The sequence below is a fragment of the Balaenoptera musculus genome, chromosome 3 (genome assembly GCF_009873245.2).
Source record: "Balaenoptera musculus isolate JJ_BM4_2016_0621 chromosome 3, mBalMus1.pri.v3, whole genome shotgun sequence".
NCBI classification, from domain to species: domain Eukaryota; kingdom Metazoa; phylum Chordata; class Mammalia; order Artiodactyla; family Balaenopteridae; genus Balaenoptera; species Balaenoptera musculus.
Genome location: NC_045787.1, coordinates 145596111 through 145614372, shown reverse-complemented (window position 1 = coordinate 145614372; position 18262 = coordinate 145596111). Strand labels below are relative to the sequence as shown.

Below are 18262 nucleotides of genomic sequence, written 5' to 3'. Positions count from 1 at the left end.
ATCTCAAAACTGAAAGAAAATATTGGTAAAGTCATTTTCAGTCAACACTTAAAAAGGTTTTTTAAAAACTGTGGTAAAATACAGCATACATTTTACCATTTTTAACTGTTTTTAAGTATATAGTTCAGTAATGTTATACAATGTTATGCATTGCAACCAATCTTGAGAACTTTTTCCTATTCATTAAATAACCACTTCTCATTTCCCCTGGCAAAGCAGGCACAACCATTCTACTTTCTGTTTCTATGAATCTGACTGCTCTAGATACTGCACATAAGTGGAATTGTACAGTATTTGTCTTTTTATAACTGACTTATTTCACTTAGCATAATGTCCTTAAGATTCATCCACGTTATAGCATGTATAAGAATTTCCTTTCTTCTTAAGGCTGAATAATATTCTACTGCATGTTTATACAGTATTTTGTTTAGTATTTCATTCTTCAATGGACATTTGGGTTGTTTCCACGTTTTGGCTATTGTGAATAATGCTGCTATATGAACATAAGTGTATAAATATTTCTTTGAGACCCTTCTTTTAATTCTTTTGGATATAGACCCAGAAGTGGTCTTGCTGGATCATGTGGTAATTCTATTTTTAATTTTTTGAGGAACCACCATTCAGTTTTCCATAGCAGCTATACCATTTTACATTCCTATCAGCAATGTACAAGGGTTCCAGTTTCTCCACATCCTTGTCAGCACTTGTTATTTTCTGATTTTTTGATAGTAGTCATTCTGATAGGTGTGAGGTGATATCTCATAGTGGTTTTGATTGGCATTTCCTTAATCATTAGTGATGTTGAGTATCTTTTCATAAGCTTTTTGGCCATTAGTATATCTTCTTGGAGAAGTGTCTGTTCAAGTCTTTTGCCCATTTTGAATCAGTTTGTTTGTTTTTGCTGTTTAGTTGTAGGAGTTCTTTATATATTCTGGATCTTAATCCCTTATCAGATATATGACTTGCAAATATTTTTTCCCATTTCATAGGTTGCCTTTTCACTCTTTTGATTGTACTCTTTGATGCACAGCAGTTTTAAATTTTGATATAGTCTGATTTATATATTTTTATGTTTGTTGCCTGTGCTTTTGGTATCATGTGCAGGAAATCATTGCCAAATCCAATGTCATGAAGCTTTTCCTTTATCTTTTCTTCTAAGAGGTTTGCAGTTTTAGCTCTTACATTTGGATCTTTGACCCATTTTGAGTTAATTTTTATATATGTTACCAAGTAAGGGCCCAACTTTATTCTTTGGCATGTGTATATCTAGTTTTTCCAATAGTGTTTGTTGAGAAGACTGTTCTTTCCCCATAGAATGATCTTGGTACCTTTGTCAAAAATCATTTGACCTTGTATGTGAGGATTTATTTCTGGGCTCTCTACTGCAGTTGGTCTGTATGTCTGTCTTTATGCCAGTACCATGCTGTTTCGAGTACTATAGCTTTGTAATAAGTTTTGAAATCAGAAAATGTGAGGCCGCCAATGTTGTTTTTCAAGATTACTTCGGCTATTCGGAGTCCCTTGAGATTCTGTATGAATTTTAGAATGGGCTTTCCTATATCTGCAAAACATTCTGTTGGAATTTTGATAGGGATTGCATTGAATCTGTAGATTGCTTTGGGTAGTATTGACATCTTAACAATATTAAGTCTTGAAATTCATGGCTAAAAGATGCCTTTCCATTTATTTGTGGTTTGTTTAATATCATTCAGCGGCATTTTGAACTTCTCAGGTAGTCAATCATATTTTAAAGAAATTTAAAAAGGAAAAAATTATTTTATAAATATTGTCATTTTTACCATTTTTCTCTTCATTTATCTCTGCATCCCTTCATTAGAATCAAGTTTTCTTCTGGTTTCATTTTTCTTCTGTCTGAAAATCTTTAACGTTTCTTGTGGTGAATGAACTAGGTGAATGCAGAGTCCTGGAAGCCAAGTGATTGAGGTATATCACGAAGGAGGGAATGCTCAATCTTGTTGATAGGTCCAGAAATGTGAGCAATGAGAATTGACCATTAGATTTAATAACTTGTAATATGAAGTCTATTCTGATGAAAAGAAATGATTAAACAAAGGAAATTAAATTCTGTTCAGACATCCATTTATTAAATACACATTCTCATGGATTCACCAATCCTAGGAATTTGATCGAAAGAGGCAGTTATTCAAAGTAGGCATAAAGGTTAATTGTAGTGTTGCATGTGACAGTAAAAAGTTTAGATGTTCATTACTTACCTGTATTGAGTAAATAAATTATAAGATGATGTAAACTGTTGGCATTAAAAATGAAAATAAAGGTCTACAGTGACATGGAAAGATATCTATGACACATGTGAAAAGCAGTTCTACTGGAAAGCATGCTTCAAACAGTTTTCTTTTATATATCTATAGTTTTCAACCTGTGTTCCAAAATGCAAATGGTTGTCTCTGGATGACAGCACTTTGGTTGAATTTTCATTTTTTAACTTAATTTGGATATTTTCTTTTGTGAAGTGCTCGTATAAGTGTTTCACCTTTTTTTAGCGGGGTGGGGGGGGCGGGTGTATGTGCTTGCTTTCCTTATTGATTTGAAGTGAGGGTTTGTTTGTTTTTTAATGTTCTGGATATATAATCAATCTCTCACTTTGTGGGTTGCCTTTTTTCTTTTAAATTTAATTCCTTAAAAAAATTGAGATATATTTTGCATATCATAAAATTCGTCCATTTCAAGTATGCAGTTCAGTGTTGTACCATCACCATAAATCAGTTTTAGAACATTTTAATCTTCTTTTCAGTCTCTTAATGGTGCTTTCAGTGAAGAGAAATTCCTCATTATAATCCAATTTATCAGATTTTTCTTTCTGGTTAGCAGTTGCTTTGTCCTGTTTACGAAAGCTTTAGCTATTCCAAGGTCATGAAGATGTTCTGTGGTTTCTTCTAAAAGCTTACCTTTTACATTTAGATCTGCAGTCTATCTAGAATAGATTTTTTTCCCCCTTGGTGAGAGAATGGGGCTCAAAATATAAGGATATCTGGTTGCTACGGTCTTTTATTGAAAAGAGCATTTTTTCTCCACTGCACTGAAGTGTTGCCTTAGTGTTTAGTCAAGTGAACTCATATGTGTGAATCTGAGTTTGGATGCTATTTTGTTCTGTTGATCAATTTGTCTACTTTTATTCCTATATAACACTCTCTTTGTTACAATAGCTACATTTTAGATCTTGATATTTCGTAGTGTAAATTCTCTTACTTCGTTCTTCCAGATTGCCTTCACTCTGTATATTTCCATATGAATTTTAAAATCAGCTCATTTTGCTGGGGGGGGGTGGGGTGGGGTGGGTGGGGTGGTGGTAAAGCCTGCTGGAGTTTTGATTGGTATTGTGTTACATTCATCATCTCTTACGTTTAAGTTTTTGGTGGTTTTGGTTTTCTTTCCCCAGTTTTCATTAAATGATATAATCTCTAAAGTGTACTCAATAAGTGGTAGCTACTTTTATTATAACTATTCAGTATAATTCATTGCTTTACAATTTCTTGGGTAGATTTCATGTTTGAAATCTTTGCTGAGTCTGTTAAGTTACCCTTGAACACAGTAATATGAGAAATGATTGTGATGTGGGATGATATTTCTCTAGCTTTGCCTGACATCACTGATAGATGCTTTCATGTTTCTTTTAAAATGATTTATAGTAGAAGCAAAAGAGTAAAAATGTTTTTCTGGTGTATTATTTTTCCCCCTCTGAGCAATGTTATGTTGTAGGTACTTTGCACATGTTATTTCTATTCCTGCAACATAGGCAATATTATCCCTGTCCTATAAAAGAGGAAACCGAATCTGAGAGAGAAGTCAAGTGACTTACCGGAAGTCACAGTTTGTAATTGGCAGAGCCTGGGATTTGCACTGGGGACTCCTGGCTCTGAAGGCCTGCTCTTTACACTTCAGCAGACTGACGCCTTCCGCCATTCTTCACAACTCAGGATCTGTTGGCCATTCTTCTGTTACCGCTTCTAAAGCACCTTCTTTTTCTGGCTTCCTTTAGTGCATATGAAACATTTTACAAGTTTTACTTTAAAGTTCTCTACAAAGTGTTAAGCCCTAGGAAGCATTTAAGTGCACATGCTGCCACTCCTTGTCTGCTTTCTTAGGGAGACCCAGCAGACTTGTGTCTGTGCTTCTTTTGGACCTTTTTAAACAGTCAAATAATTAATGAGATGTTCTTCTTTTACCTAGGTAAATGAACACTTTGGAGGCGATAAGGGTGACTGCCTTTCTGAAAATAGATTTTATTTCTTGCTACTTTCTGTGAGGACCAGAAATGGTGTTGCATGTTTTTCTTCCCCTACATTTTGAATCCTTGCTCATTGTAGACAGTTTGGAAAATATGGAAAAGGAGTAAGCAGAAACAAAATTACAGTTTTGGCCTTTACAATTAACAAGAAGATTGTTATAACTATAGATAATATTATTAGTAGATATTTATTATACTTCTGTACTTAAGTAGTGTGTCAGGAATTATTCTAAATGCTAAGAATACAGAATGAATAAAACAGTCAAACACCTCTGTCCTGTGGAGGTTAAATTTGAAATAATGGAGCCAAAGGAGCCCATATTAAGTGCCAGGATTATCTTTTTAAATTTTCTGTCAGGGAGGCCCTGTTTTCACTTCAGTTTTATGGATCAGGAAACAGGCATAGAGAGGTCAGATGACATGCAGCAGCATCTGACTCTGCTGGAAGTTTCAGTGACTAGTTTCTCTTTCTTTAAACTAGAGCATATAGATCTGGGGTCTTGATGTAGATCTTTTACTTTTTTAAGTTTCATTTTGAAAAAAATCACTGTTCATTGTTATTGAAAAGAGATGTGTCTTTAAGGAAGATTTAGATGGGCTATATAAGGAAAAAGAAAATAAAAATTAGAGATAGTATTGTTAGCATTTTAACACACTTTTTCTAGTTGCTTTTCTAAATAAATAAATAGATTGATAGATAAAATTTTATTTGTAAAGATGGGGTCATACAGACATATTTTGACTCGCTTTTTTTTCCATTTAATATAGTTTAGACCATTTTTCATGTCACTATTCTTTTTAGATAGTATTTCACCAGTTTTCGACAGGTGACTGCAGCCTTCACAGCTTTTGATATATGCATAACATTTGTTCTTTTGTTCTACTTCACATATTTTGAAAATCTGCTTTCTTTGAAAAATCAGAAAAGGGAACTATGCATCACTGCAACTTATGCATCACTGTAAGTTGCCATGAAATAATGGCAACATACTGAGATAGGTTACTGTAAAAATAAATACCGTTAAAAACAAAACCTATAATGAAATTCTAGCCAGATACTGTTTGTTACAGTAAACTGAACAGGAGACCAGCTCTTTTTGTTAAGAACAGACAATTGGAGGTATTAGAGAGATATGAAAATATCGTTTGATATAATTAGGAGAACTGAAAGAAAACTGAAAAGGTGGTAAGTTTTGCAGTATGGGATTCATTGTACTCTAATACCTTAACCAGGGGTTTTCAGTGTTTTTACAGTAAGAAATAAAATTTACATCTAGACCTTATATACATGAGCATATGTGTTTATGTGTGTGTAATATATGTGTGTGTATATGTATATATATGTATTTATATATGTATGTTATGTATATGTATTATGCTTCAATAGAAAAGTTTTTTGAAAGAACTTAAATTTTCTCCTGTTGTATCATATATTTAAATGATGTCCAAACCCTCTTGTTAGACATTTACATTGTTTTCTATTTTTCTATGTTATAAATTGTTGTAGCTACAATTTTGTGTAGGTCTACAATTCCTTAGGATAAATTTCTGTAAGTTAAATTATGTCCAGTGTTATGTAGTAATTTTTGAAGTTATATGTTGATAAATACTCTCTGAAAGGTAACGATTTATAATCCTACCAAAGAGCCCAGTTCCTATAAAGTATATAAAAATAAAGTTACTAATTTGATAGGTGAAAAATTACATCTTTCTTTGTTATGTACATGTTCATTTTTGACAGCCATTTAAATTTCTTGTTTTGCAATATTGGTAGTTACTCTTTGCTTATTTGCCTATTAAAGTATTAATTTTGGTTTCCTAACTAATTTATAAGAGATCTTTATATGGTAAGTTATTTACCATATGCCAAAATATTTCCCCCAATGTATTTGTCTTTAAAATTTGATTATGAACATTCCTGAGCTAAAAAAATTTTTTAGTCAAATCTAAATTTTATTTCTGTTTGGTAGCTGCTTTTAGTCATTTTATGGTTTTAGAGTTTTTCACACTTGATTCTTTTTATCCATAGTATATATTGGTATGTGACATGAGGTAGCATTTAACTTTTATTTTTAATACTTCCTTAAATGATCCCTTTCTCCCCTATTTGAAGTTCTAACTTCATCATACACAAATTATAAGTGTAAATGAATCTGTTTCTCGACTTCCTGTTTTGTTTCATTGGTCTTGCTTTGTTAGTACCACACTAATTATTATAGTTTTTAAGAAAAATTTTTAATATCTAATAACATAAGCATTCCCCTCTTTTAAAAAAATAATTGGTGTTGAGGAAAGGAAGAAAAACTCTCTGATATTTATTCTTCCAGATACCTTAGTATAATCTTGTCATGTAATGTTAATAGCAGCCAAATACTTGTTAAAAATTTGAGTGGAACTACAGGTTAGGTAAGTTGGAAGGAAACTTACTACATTGGAAATAGCATGTAGCAGTGATTTCAGTCAAACTCCCAATGGATTTAAAATTTTTTATTACTTTTTAGTGTAGAAAGAAAACAGCTAGTTTGTTTCTACATTTTAGTGTTTGTGTGGAGGAGGAGAAGGTTTCTGATTAAGTTGTGCTTACTGGTGGCCGGAGTCATTGTATTAAAAAGTCATGTATGCATAGATGTATTTATTCATGGCTTTCTTCCTTCTGAGTTGCAAGAGTGGTAGGAGAGATAGGGGCTGCTTTTTTGGACAAGCTTGTCTCTTCTTTTTCCAAATAAATGCTTCTGGCTTTCCATTGATCTCATTTCCCAACAACGTGTTGGTAAGATTTAGGTTTAAGGGGGAAGAATTGTAGGCTAGATTAGGGGCCAAGATGGCATTAACAATAACAACTCAAAGGTGTTTGGTTTGCCTGTGCCAGTCATTGTTCCATGTATTTACCTTTGGAATTTATGCAAGTAATAATTGGCAAACTAAATCTAGACTTTTCTGCTTGGCCTGCTCTCTCAAATGTATATAATCTCTTCCTGCTTTCTAACTGTATTTGAGATTTCTTCTGTGGCCTAGGATTCTCTATCAGTTTTTTGTTCCGTTCCATGGAAAATCAAGTGTTGTTTGTTGGTTGGTCTGCTTGATCTGTCGAAGATGAAAAGGTGCTTAAAAAATTTTAAAAATATTTCTAACTGTTTTGTACTTTGTGGAATTTTATTCAGTATATAAAAGCACACATTATCCTCTTTACAGATTTTTGCTTTTTAGAGAGTTTTAAAGCTCTTTATGTTATTCAGTGGTTTGACTTGAATATTGCTCTCCTTGCAATAATGACTTTTACTTTCCTTTTAATTTGAATTTTCCTGTTATGTTTTTGCTTATTGCTTTTAGCCTTTCTGTGTGTTTTTTGTTATGCTTACCCTTGTGGGCAGGGGAATGCCCGGATTCAATTTTGCTTTTTATTTTAAAAGTGCTGGTTACAGCCCATTAAATTGATTTCATAGGCTACAACCAGCAGTTGGAAAACACCTGAGCTGTATTTTTCTGTATAGAAAGTACATTGATTTCTGAGTAGAACAGACCTAGATCTGAGCCAGTTACTTACTTCTCTGGTCCTCAATTTCTTCTGTAAAATTGGAATGTCTACTTACATATTTTTTCTGAAGATTAAAAGACAATGTGTGCCTACTTTATAGCACAGGGAACTCTATTCAATATCCTGTGATAAATCATAATGGAAAAGAATATGAAAAAGAATGCATATATATGTATAACTGAATCACTTTGCTGTACAGCAGAAATTAACACAACATTGTAAATCAGCTATACTTCAATAAAATAAATTTTTTTAAATGTTAAGAAAAAGACAATGTGTGAAATAAGCCTAGTACAGAGACTAAAGTTATCTAATAACATTTTGCACAATGTGTCTGTTATCCTTAATTTCTTAAATCCAAACATTTAAAAACACGAGAAAATGGCAAAATGCCCGCATGTTTTCTAGATCATTTGTAAGGTTTTTGTTTTTGTTTTCGCTTCCTCTCAGGAGTAAAGATGTTTTTGATAAGAAAACCTTACATTGTATAAGCATTTCTCATCATGAAAGCCAAAATGCAGAATTTGTAGGATTTTTAAAGTAGGAAATTGATTCCTCTTACATAACTCTTAAAGTAGGGAATTTTCCAAGTGAAATATATTCTGTGTTAGTTGGTGGCACCTACTGGCAAAGATATATCACTGCTTAGAGCCTGCTGTGCTTTTACACAGACTAACCCTATATAGCAGACTGGGAAAGATGATGGGGAAATAGGAGAGGAATATATTGTGTTTACCAAAGTGGGCATTTCCTTGGCCCTCCCTGCCCACCCCCCCCCCCAAAGTATTTGTCCGGTGAATTGGGAGGAGGAAGGAGTCATGCCATTCTATTGCTCTAGTCCTGTGTTTGCCAGTATGTGCTGAGCTCTTATTAAGAGAGTGTGAAAGGGGGGTGGCCATATCCGGCAAACTTGGGAAAGCTAGGTTAAACTAACCTAGCCTGATTTTTAAATTATGAGATGTTACAGAGCCTTTAGTATCTTAATGAAGTGTATCGTAACCCCTGGGAGCGGAGTGGGGGGAACACTCATGCAGTGCACCACATTTGTCAAACTCAATTAGACCTCAGAACCCTTTTTTCTCTGAACATCTCTTGTGTTACCTGGAATACTCTTTGGAAGTTATCCTCTGATCAGTGTAGCTTGAGAGCATCATTTTCCCTTCGGCATCTTCTCCTGAAGGCTTTATAAGAGAAGGAACAAGCATTAGATTCTCATGGTATTTGGTAGTTCTGAAAAAGCACATATTGGGATGGAGTCTGTCATGACGGTATCAGTGCAATTTCCTTAGGATGGTGGTACTACATGGACCACATCATTTTGCCATAGCAGTGATTTTAAAGCAGAGACATACATAGAAATTACCTGGAGAACTTTAAAGCAAAGCAAAACACGTATACCTAGGCTCCATCCACCCTGGCCACCTATTTGGTCAAAGACATGCTTTGCTGTTTTATTACATTTGGGACACCTTTGAGATCTAATGAAAGCTCTGGATCTTCTTTCTGGAGGACTGTATACACAGTAACTTTTATATATGACTTCATGATATTTATCACCCTCATCCACACCCCCAAGCCCATGGATCTCTAGTAAAGAACTCCTTATATCAAGTTTTCCTGGATAGGCATTGAATGGCAAGCAGGATTTACTCCAGAATTTAGATATCTATGTACTCTATGAATTACTTGACCATGGTGTGGCCAGGCTGTATTTGAAGAAATCACATACTGTCACAGGGGTTAAAGGAAAAGAAGCCTGAAGAGAAAGAAAGAAAGGCCAGGTCTGAGATGGCGGTGATTTTTAGTTTATTTTCCTAAGGAAGCGAGTTTAGGAGCTCACACCCCTAGAGCAGTGGCTCTCAAGTGGAGGGGGCAGTTTTGTTGCCCCGCACCCCCAATCCCCACCCCTGACATTTGGCAATCTGGAGACATTTTTGGTTATCACAGTTAGGGCAGGGGAAGGGGTTGCTACTGGCAACTAGCAGGGAAAAGCCAGGGATGCTGCCTGACATCCTACATTGTACAGGACAGCCACCCCCCCCCCACACCACGGAATTAATCTGGCCCCAAATGTCACTAGTACTAAGGTTGATCTGCCCTAGAGTCTAGCTGCTGCTTCCTCGATGGTATCTTCCATTGGTAGTAGGAAGGTCTACGTTTTTTGTTTGTTTGCATGTGATGCTTCTTGGTAGGTGTAGGAGGAAAGAGATGATGATGAGAAGAGTAGGAAGTGATTAAGCCAGGTTGGTATTTCAAAGAACTTTCCTTTCCCAGAAGTGTTGGAGACTTAGAAGAGGATTTCAGCTCTCAGATTGGCTTACCTCATGGTTTCATCTGAGAGCTTGGATGTAGGAAACCACCTTCCTTTTCTCCTGGAAGGAAGGCTCATTGTTTTTTCTTACCTCACCCTTGAACTTGTGACCTTTTGTCTATTAAACCTTTAAGGAATAAAAGTCAAAATGATTATTTATTTATTTATTTTTGGCTGCGCTGGGTCTTCATTGCTGTGTGCAGGCTTTTCTCTAGTTGGGGCGAGCGGGGGCTACTCTTCATTGTGATGCACGGGCTTCTCATTGCGGTGGCTTCTTTTGTTGTGGAGCATGGGCTCTAGGTGCACAGGCCTTAGTAGTTGTGGACTGTGGGCTTCAGTAGTTGTGGCTCACGGGCTCTAGAGCGCAGGCTCAGTAGTTGTGGTGCACGGTCTTAGTTGTACCACGGCATGTGGGATCTTCCCGGACCAGGGCTCGAACCCGTGTCCCCTGCATTGGCAGGTGGGTTCTCAAGCACTGTGCCACCCGGGAAGCCCAGTCAAAGTGACTAAAAAGTAAAACCTGTGGCTCTTAGAATTTTCGATGCTTGCCACCCATTCCTATCCCCACATAAGATATTGAGGGATAGGAGAGGTGTATATTGTGTTTACCAAAAGTGGGCATTTCCTTTGTCTCCCAGCAGTATTCATGTAGTGAAGTGGGAGGAGGAAGGAATTGTGCCATGCTACTGCCCTAGTCCACTGTTTGCCAGTGTGCTGAGCTCTTATTGAGAGAGTGTAAAAGGGGGGTGGCCATATCCAACAAATTAGGGATAGCTGTGTTAAACTAATCTAACCTGATTTGTTAAATTATGAGATGTCAGAGCCTTTAGTATCTTAACGAAGTGCATTGTGGGGGGTGTGTGTGTGTAGGAAAGGAAGAAGGGTGGCAGGGGAGAGCACACGCGTGAGCATGCAGCATTTGTCAAACTTAACTAGACCCCAGGACCCTTTTTCCTCTGAGCACCTCTTGTGTCACCTGGATTACTCTTTGGAAATGATCCTCTGATCAGTGTAGCTCGAGGGCAGCGTTTTCCCTTTGGCATCTTTTCCTGAAGGCTTTGTAAGAGAAATTGAAAAAACTATGTATTCCAGCCCCCACAGGGCTCTATTAAATACAGTTTTACTAAATTGTATGTCTTTATCCACTTTCATCAAGCCTTAAGAGAGTAGTTGCTATTTTTATCAGAGGGGTTGTTTCCTTCTCAGCTATGTAAATAAACACCATTTCTCTGTTTTGGATGACTGAAAGGAAGAATTAAATTTTCTTACTGGAAAGATGGTTGTTTCTTGTGTAGTCTGCAGGAACTTCTGACGTTTTTTTGTTTCCTCCCTGAGTGAGGAAAGTATTGAGGTAGCTTACGTCAGAATAGCTCTGGTGTATTCAGACTCCTGTGTTTTAAAAGTTTGGAGTTCAAAACCCTGTGCACATATACCTCCTTCACACATTTCCTGGGCTGCCTGGAGACAAGGGAGCAGGAACTTACTTCCCATCTCTCTTCCATTTGGCACGCTCACCTCTCTGTGTTCCCAGCCATTCTTTCTTCTTGCCACTCTCTCAGAACCCAGGACATTGTGATGTTGCAAGGATGCCTTTGTAACTACCAGTCAGATCCAGGTGATATACTGAGTCACTGTTCCCACTTTGTTCATTCCCCTAAGGAAACCTGCCAGCTTTATTAATCCCTAAGCCCTTCAAGATAGCAGTAAAAGGAAAATTTGAGGGAGGAATACTACTTGTGTTTCCCTATTCTTCATCCCCCCCTTTCCCATTCAGGATCATTTATTGCTGCCACCACTTTAGACCTGCTTTGGACACTTGGACACACTTCCTTCCTCTCTAGTCATGGTTGACTTTAACATATGGAGCCCTGCCCTCCTGTCCCCCTTCCCCATTGCAGACCTCGGTGTTGTGCAGCTTATAAGGTTTTATCAAGGAAGCCAGTGGGTTTTCCCTATTAGGCAACCATCTGGAGTCTTTCTGTCAAAGTCTGAGGTTAGAAAAGCATGAGAAGATAACACTTGGGGGAAAGTAGTATCTTCAAAGCAGGGCATAAACAGAGTTTTTGAATACCCACTATACACCAAGCACTGTGCTGCTAGTCTCAATCTCCACAACTTTGTGTGGTTTGTGTTTGTCCATGGGTAGAACAACTTGCTCAGGATCTCTCTCTCTCTCTCTCTCTCTCTCTCTCTCTCTCTCTCTCTCTCTCTCACACACACACACACACACACACACACAGAGTTAAGTGACCAAATCTGGATTCCTACTTCTCTCTTTGGTTTCAAAGCCTTTGGCTTTTCTACTATATCATTCTACATCTCTTTCTTTTTTTTTTAATTTATTTTATTTTATTCATTTATTTAAATTTTGACTGCCTTGGGTCTTTGCTGCTGTACGCGGGTTTTTTCTCTAGTTGCTGAGAGCAGGGGTTACTCTTCGTGGTGGTGTGCAGGCTTTCTCATTGCGGTGGCTTCTCTTGTTGTGGAGCGCAGGCTCTAGGTGTGTGGGCTTCAGTAGTTGTGGCTTGCGGGCTCTAGAGCGCAGGCTCAGTAGTTGCGGCGCACGGGCTTAGTTGCTCCGCGGCATGTGGGATCTTCCCGGACCAGGGCTCGAACCCGTGTCCCCTGCATTGGCAGGCAGATTCTTAACCACTGTGCCACTAGGGAAGCCCTCATTCTACATATCTGATCAGAGCCTGCTGTGAGACCTGCAGAGCACTAGTGTCCAATGGTGATTCTTCTGCCATCACCTACGTTGGGTATTTTCAAATGGAGTGTTAGGAAATACTGTATATGCCCAAATATGTAACAACTTGAAGAACATAAAGGAAAAACAGGGAAAATTTGAGAGGTAGGCTTATTCCCTATAGGCAGTAAACAAGCTCTTGTAAACACTGATGACTTAAATAGATCTATAGGATCTTTTTGACTAATACTATGGGACAAATGTTATAGTTTAAATTTTGTACCCCAATCTTGGAATTTTAGGTTTGGGAAGGAATCTTAGCGAGACTGCTATCCATAAATGAGTTGTTATTCCTTTCAGAACACAACTCTCCCACTTCCCCTTCTCATTAAGTTTCCATTTAGCTATTAGGTAGGAGCTTCAAAAGGGAAAATCCAATCATGTATAATCTCCAGTTAATGGGCATCTATTGAGCGACTAGGTCACCAGAAAGAATACACAGTGCCTCTTTGTGCAGTAAACACAAAAATCAAAAGCTAATGCATTCCCAAGGCAAGCCAGATTGTTGCTGGCTAACAGCATCCTCCTCTTAAGGGAAAAGATTGGGGCACCCACCATGCTTGCTAGGGGAGATTGCAAAGCCATTCCAGAGAAACAAGGCCATCAAGGGAGGAAAAAGAAAGGCAGGGGGGCTTCCAGGGCTTTGTCACTTCTAATTGCTGATGGCTGGGGTGGGCTACTGAATAGCAGACATTCTAGTAAATGTTTTGTGCAATCATCAGGAACTTAGTGGGTCTCTGGGGCTTCTTTCTTCAGGTTAAAAGAATAACAGGGATGATTGAGGTAGAGCTTCAGCCCCACTCCCATAATTTAGCCTGTTTTCTAAGTACACCCAACCTTCATAAAGACTTTATGCTTACTTTTGTCCAACCACTAACTAATGATTGATGAAAGATGAAAACACCCCTGTTGACCCAAAATGGCATGTGTTTAGCCACAAGCCAAACAGCTCTTGGGTTGGTGTTGGTACACTCCAGTTTGGGTTTTCAAAACTATATTTTGGTGTAGTTATTTAGGATTTGCAAAACTCGGCATAATTCAAATAACCTGTTTTTCCCCCCTTAGAACACTTCAGTTATGGAGGATCAAAATGAAGATGAGTCCCCAAAGAAAAATACTCTTTGGCAGGTAGGAATGACGGCGCACAGATAAGATAGCAATTGACTTACTGTAGATAAGATGCTCCCTCAGCTCCTGTCCTCAGTGAAACTAAGAGCCAAGTACTTCTGTTTTCTTTTGTGCAATTCTGCTAGTTTCAGGATCCACCCTGGGACTTCCCTGGCGGTCCAGTGGTTAAGACTTCACCTTCCAATGCAGGGGGTGGGGGTTCGATCCCTAGTCGGGGAACTAAGAGCCCACATGCCTCAGGGCCAAAAAACCAAGACATAAAACAGAAGCAATATTGTAACTAATTCAATGAAGACTTTTAAAATGGTCCACATAAAAAAAAAAAAAAAAGAATTCACCCTAATTTATCTTCTTTTCCTTAGGGAAGTGTCATTATGAATAGTAAAGAATTTAGGAATTCTCACCAAGATTCTGAAGTTGGCTGCAGCCCAAAATATTCCGTCTCTGGGGCCACTGTCTAAGCCAAAGATGGACAGTGGTGGTGTCCTTTGTCACCAGAATGGCACCATGCCGCATACCAGTGTATGCACTGACCTTTTCTCCCAACCGTCACCCTTCTCTCCCATTTCCTATTTGTTTGCCTTTTCCTTTTAAATTCAGTTTCCTTCTCTCCTAGCTCTATTTTAGTTTTCCAGTTTTCCTTCCAATCCCCCAGTTTTTTTGTAAGGCGCGGGATGGAGAGCATATAAAGTTTCATGATTTCGTGTTTTCATCAACCATTATGGTACACATAATTTTTCCCTTCATGAAGATATAATTAAAGGCAAAACAAATCTAAATCTGAAGAGAATAATGATAAAAAAACATTCTCTGGGTTCATTTGATTTGAAGCAAAGGCGTTAGCAAGAATAAAGTGTCCCCAACAAATTTACGATGAAAAGAAACAAAGCAGTGCAATTCCAGGAAGATCTTTCTGGGCCAAGCAGGTGGTTAGAAATAGAAATGGAAAATGTGCTGTAGAATTGGGCACATACTGTTATTTTAGGGGGAACTTTGTGCAGACTGACTTCTGTTCCCTCCACGTCTGGTATTTGCAACAGGATTCTCTTAATTTACTACTGATTTTCAATTCACAGTGGTTCTTAACACTTTAGCTTTCAGGTTTTTTTTTTTTTTTCTTTCATCTGTCTTTCAGTCAACTAGTTAATGGTATACCGATGCTCTAAGGAGGCTAGATGGTTAGGAACCCTTCTGTAAATGAAATAATAACCCTTTTGTTTATCAAGTGAGATAATGGGTGTGAAAGTATTTTATAAATAGTAAAGCACTACACAAATTCAAGTTGTCACCATAATTATATTTAACTTGTTACGAAAGCAATTATTTTGGCAAGTTATTATGAAAAAAATGTAGAAAGAAAAGGGGAAGGAAAAAATATGTAGCTTTCTCTCTCAAGATTAGGCACTTTTAACATTTTCATTTATATTCTTTACTTTTTCTTGGCATGTTCCCCTTCACACAAATTATTGTGATCATATGCTGTATAAAATTCTTTTGTTCCTAATACTATTTCATAAACATGTTCTCTTGTTATTAAAATCTTACTTTATAAACCTAATTCTAATGGCTGCATTGTAGTACTTTGTGTAGATGTATTATAATTCACTTTAACCAGTTGCCTGTAACTGGGTAGTTTTTTCTGAATTTTATTATAACATTATGGTGAACATCCTTATGCTTAGAAGTAGCAAAGGTGCTCCTTATGCTAGCTGATATTCACCACAGCAAAGAATTTTTACTTCATCTGACTGTTCTTAATGCTGATGTTTTTGGTTCTGTTTGATAATGAATGTTTTACTACAAGCAACATCAAAAATCTCTGTTCAATGCTGCCCCCTGGTGGTGCCCGGTGTCAGTGAGCTCTCCCTCACCCAAATTATAAGGGAAAAAACGTTCTCAGACAAGGAAGTGGTTAACATAAGTGAGGTGGGAGATTAATGCCTTCCAGGTTTATACCTCTAAATGTCGACATAAGAACTCACTTCAGATATGAAGGATTTTTAAGATTTTACCAAGGAAGGCCAAAGACTCCTTTGGATATTTACAAAGAATGTCTTCTTTCTGGGATGGGTTCAGTTCACTTTAAGTTAGGGGATATACTGATAACAAAAGCTCTTGGTTCTTCCCATGTAAGACTTCTGAAATAAGCTCCTAATGGAATTAATGGATGTTTGTGATGCAACTCTTCAGTTTTCAAAATTCTCTTATATGTTATTCCTTCTAGTGTTACACATGAAGGGGCGTTCAGAATAGTGATGGACAGATGGCTTGGCAAATGTTTGACAGAAGTATTGAGGTTCTTTTGTTTGTAAACAGGGAAATTACTGAGCCTCATAATATCAGTAGCAGTTGTGGCTTCAGTCTAGGGATTTAGATTTTTTTGGATATTGTTGTCCAGATGCAGTGTATGTAGTTTCAGTTTTTAAAAAGTATACTGATTTTATGCAAGGACCATGTAGATTTGATGAGAGATGCAACTATTAGTATAGGAGTCTGTGGGATATCCATAAACCAACTAAATAAGATGAGGAACTTTTCAGGCATATGTGGTTTACCTTGGGTCACTTTCTGAGTAGGTGACTGAAAGAGGGAGTGAAAGTCTGTAAACTATTTTGTCAGCAGTTAGCAGCCCTGGAAATAATACGGAGGAGATTGAAACTGTTAGGTAAAATGAAGCTTTTTCGATTGAATTGCTCTCTGATTTCTCCGTTACATAGACCAGTGGTTTTCAGAGTGAGGTCCCTGAAGTGCAGTCTCTAGACCAGCAGCATCAGCATCACGTGAGGACTTGCTGGAAGAGCTCAGGCTCTACTCCAGACCTGTAGAATCAGAACCTCCGCGGCGGCCCGGCAGTCTGTGTGTTAACAAGCTCTTTTGTTATTCTGATGCACGCACAAGTGTGAGAACTATTTGCATAGATGAATATAGCTTTACCTTCCAACTTTGAGGAAGGAAAACAAACCATCAATAATCAATCATTTGCCACTTTGCCAAGTTGAACAGTTTTTCTAAGATGGTCTTCTCCAACATTAGTTAACTGATAACAGCACGGTTTTGGAATAAGCATTGGAGAATGATGATTTAAGACACCATTTAGCTTTAGATAGAACTCTGACTTTATCATTACTTTAGTGACTAATTCGAGTACATGGGCCCTGAATACATTTTTAATTATTTCCTGAATTAATTAATAAAGGAGTGAGTTTGGCTTTAGGGTAAAACTGCCATTTTAAGAATAAATACACAGGGCAAAAAGTGTTTCTGATGATATGCTCTTAAGATTTATTTTCCTTGTCAAACTAATTACTTTTTTGTTTTTCTAAAATAGATAAGTAATGGAACATCATCAGTGATCGTCTCCAGAAAGAGGCCATCAGAAGGAAACTATCAAAAAGAAAAAGACTTGTGTATTAAATATTTTGACCAGTGGTCTGAATCAGATCAAGTGGAATTTGTGGAACACCTTATTTCACGAATGTGTCATTACCAGCATGGACATATTAACTCTTACCTGAAGCCCATGTTGCAGCGGGACTTTATTACCGCTTTACCAGGTAACCATGCTTGTTTTTTAAAAAGCTGAGAAGTGGAAGAGTGCCCAGCCCAAGAGCCTAGACGGACCCGAGTAGGTGTTTGTGAAATGAATGAATGAGTACAGTGTGAGACAGCATTTCTTTGGGACACATACTGTACTTTAATATGTGGTACTTGAAGAGGAGTTATAATTTAGCATCTATCTAGGAACTGTAGGCAGTTTCTGTGATTAATAGTGTTGATCATTGGTCAATACTATTGCTACATTAGTGAATTAATGCTGTACTTTTTATTTTGATGTGGTGTCTATAGAATCTGCATTTTGCCTTTATAAGTATTTTTTTTTAATATGGGACAATTTTTCCTACAGTGTTTGGGAAGTGTCCCCAAATTTAAGATGTTCATTTATATCTGAAGTGACACTTAGGGAATGGCAGAAAAGTATTGGGGAAATTGATAACATGTCTTATTACATTTCTTAAAACTTATTTCTGCATCCTCTCCCTCACTATCCTACCCCTGCATGAGTGTGTTCTTCTCTCCCTTTTCTCTTTCTCTCTCTCTCCCTCCTCACCCCCCAGTTAAATTTACTTTGGTTTAAAAAAAAAAAAAAGACTACTTTTACAACAGTTTTAGGTTCACAGCAAAATTGGGCAGAAAGTACAGTTTCTATATCCTCCCCCTCACCCACAACAACCCCCAGCACAGCCTCCCTGCTATCAACATCCTACACTAGAGTGG

At 37.3% G+C, this 18262-nt stretch overlaps 1 protein-coding gene across 8 annotated transcripts in view; it reads left to right on the top strand.

Annotated features, from left to right (window-relative positions):
• Positions 1 to 18262, top strand: part of FBXW11 (F-box and WD repeat domain containing 11) — a 132526-nt gene that overhangs the window by 73109 nt on the left and 41155 nt on the right. For 6 of the 8 annotated variants that reach the window (XM_036846107.1, XM_036846112.1, XM_036846113.1 and 3 more), the window contains 2 exons: positions 13925 to 13987; positions 17316 to 17541. In XM_036846107.1, the coding sequence (XP_036702002.1) occupies positions 13925 to 13987; positions 17316 to 17541 (289 nt within the window). The remainder of the gene's footprint in view (positions 1 to 13924; positions 13988 to 17315; positions 17542 to 18262) is intronic. The other 2 variants (XM_036846116.1, XM_036846110.1) reach the window with 1 other exon arrangement.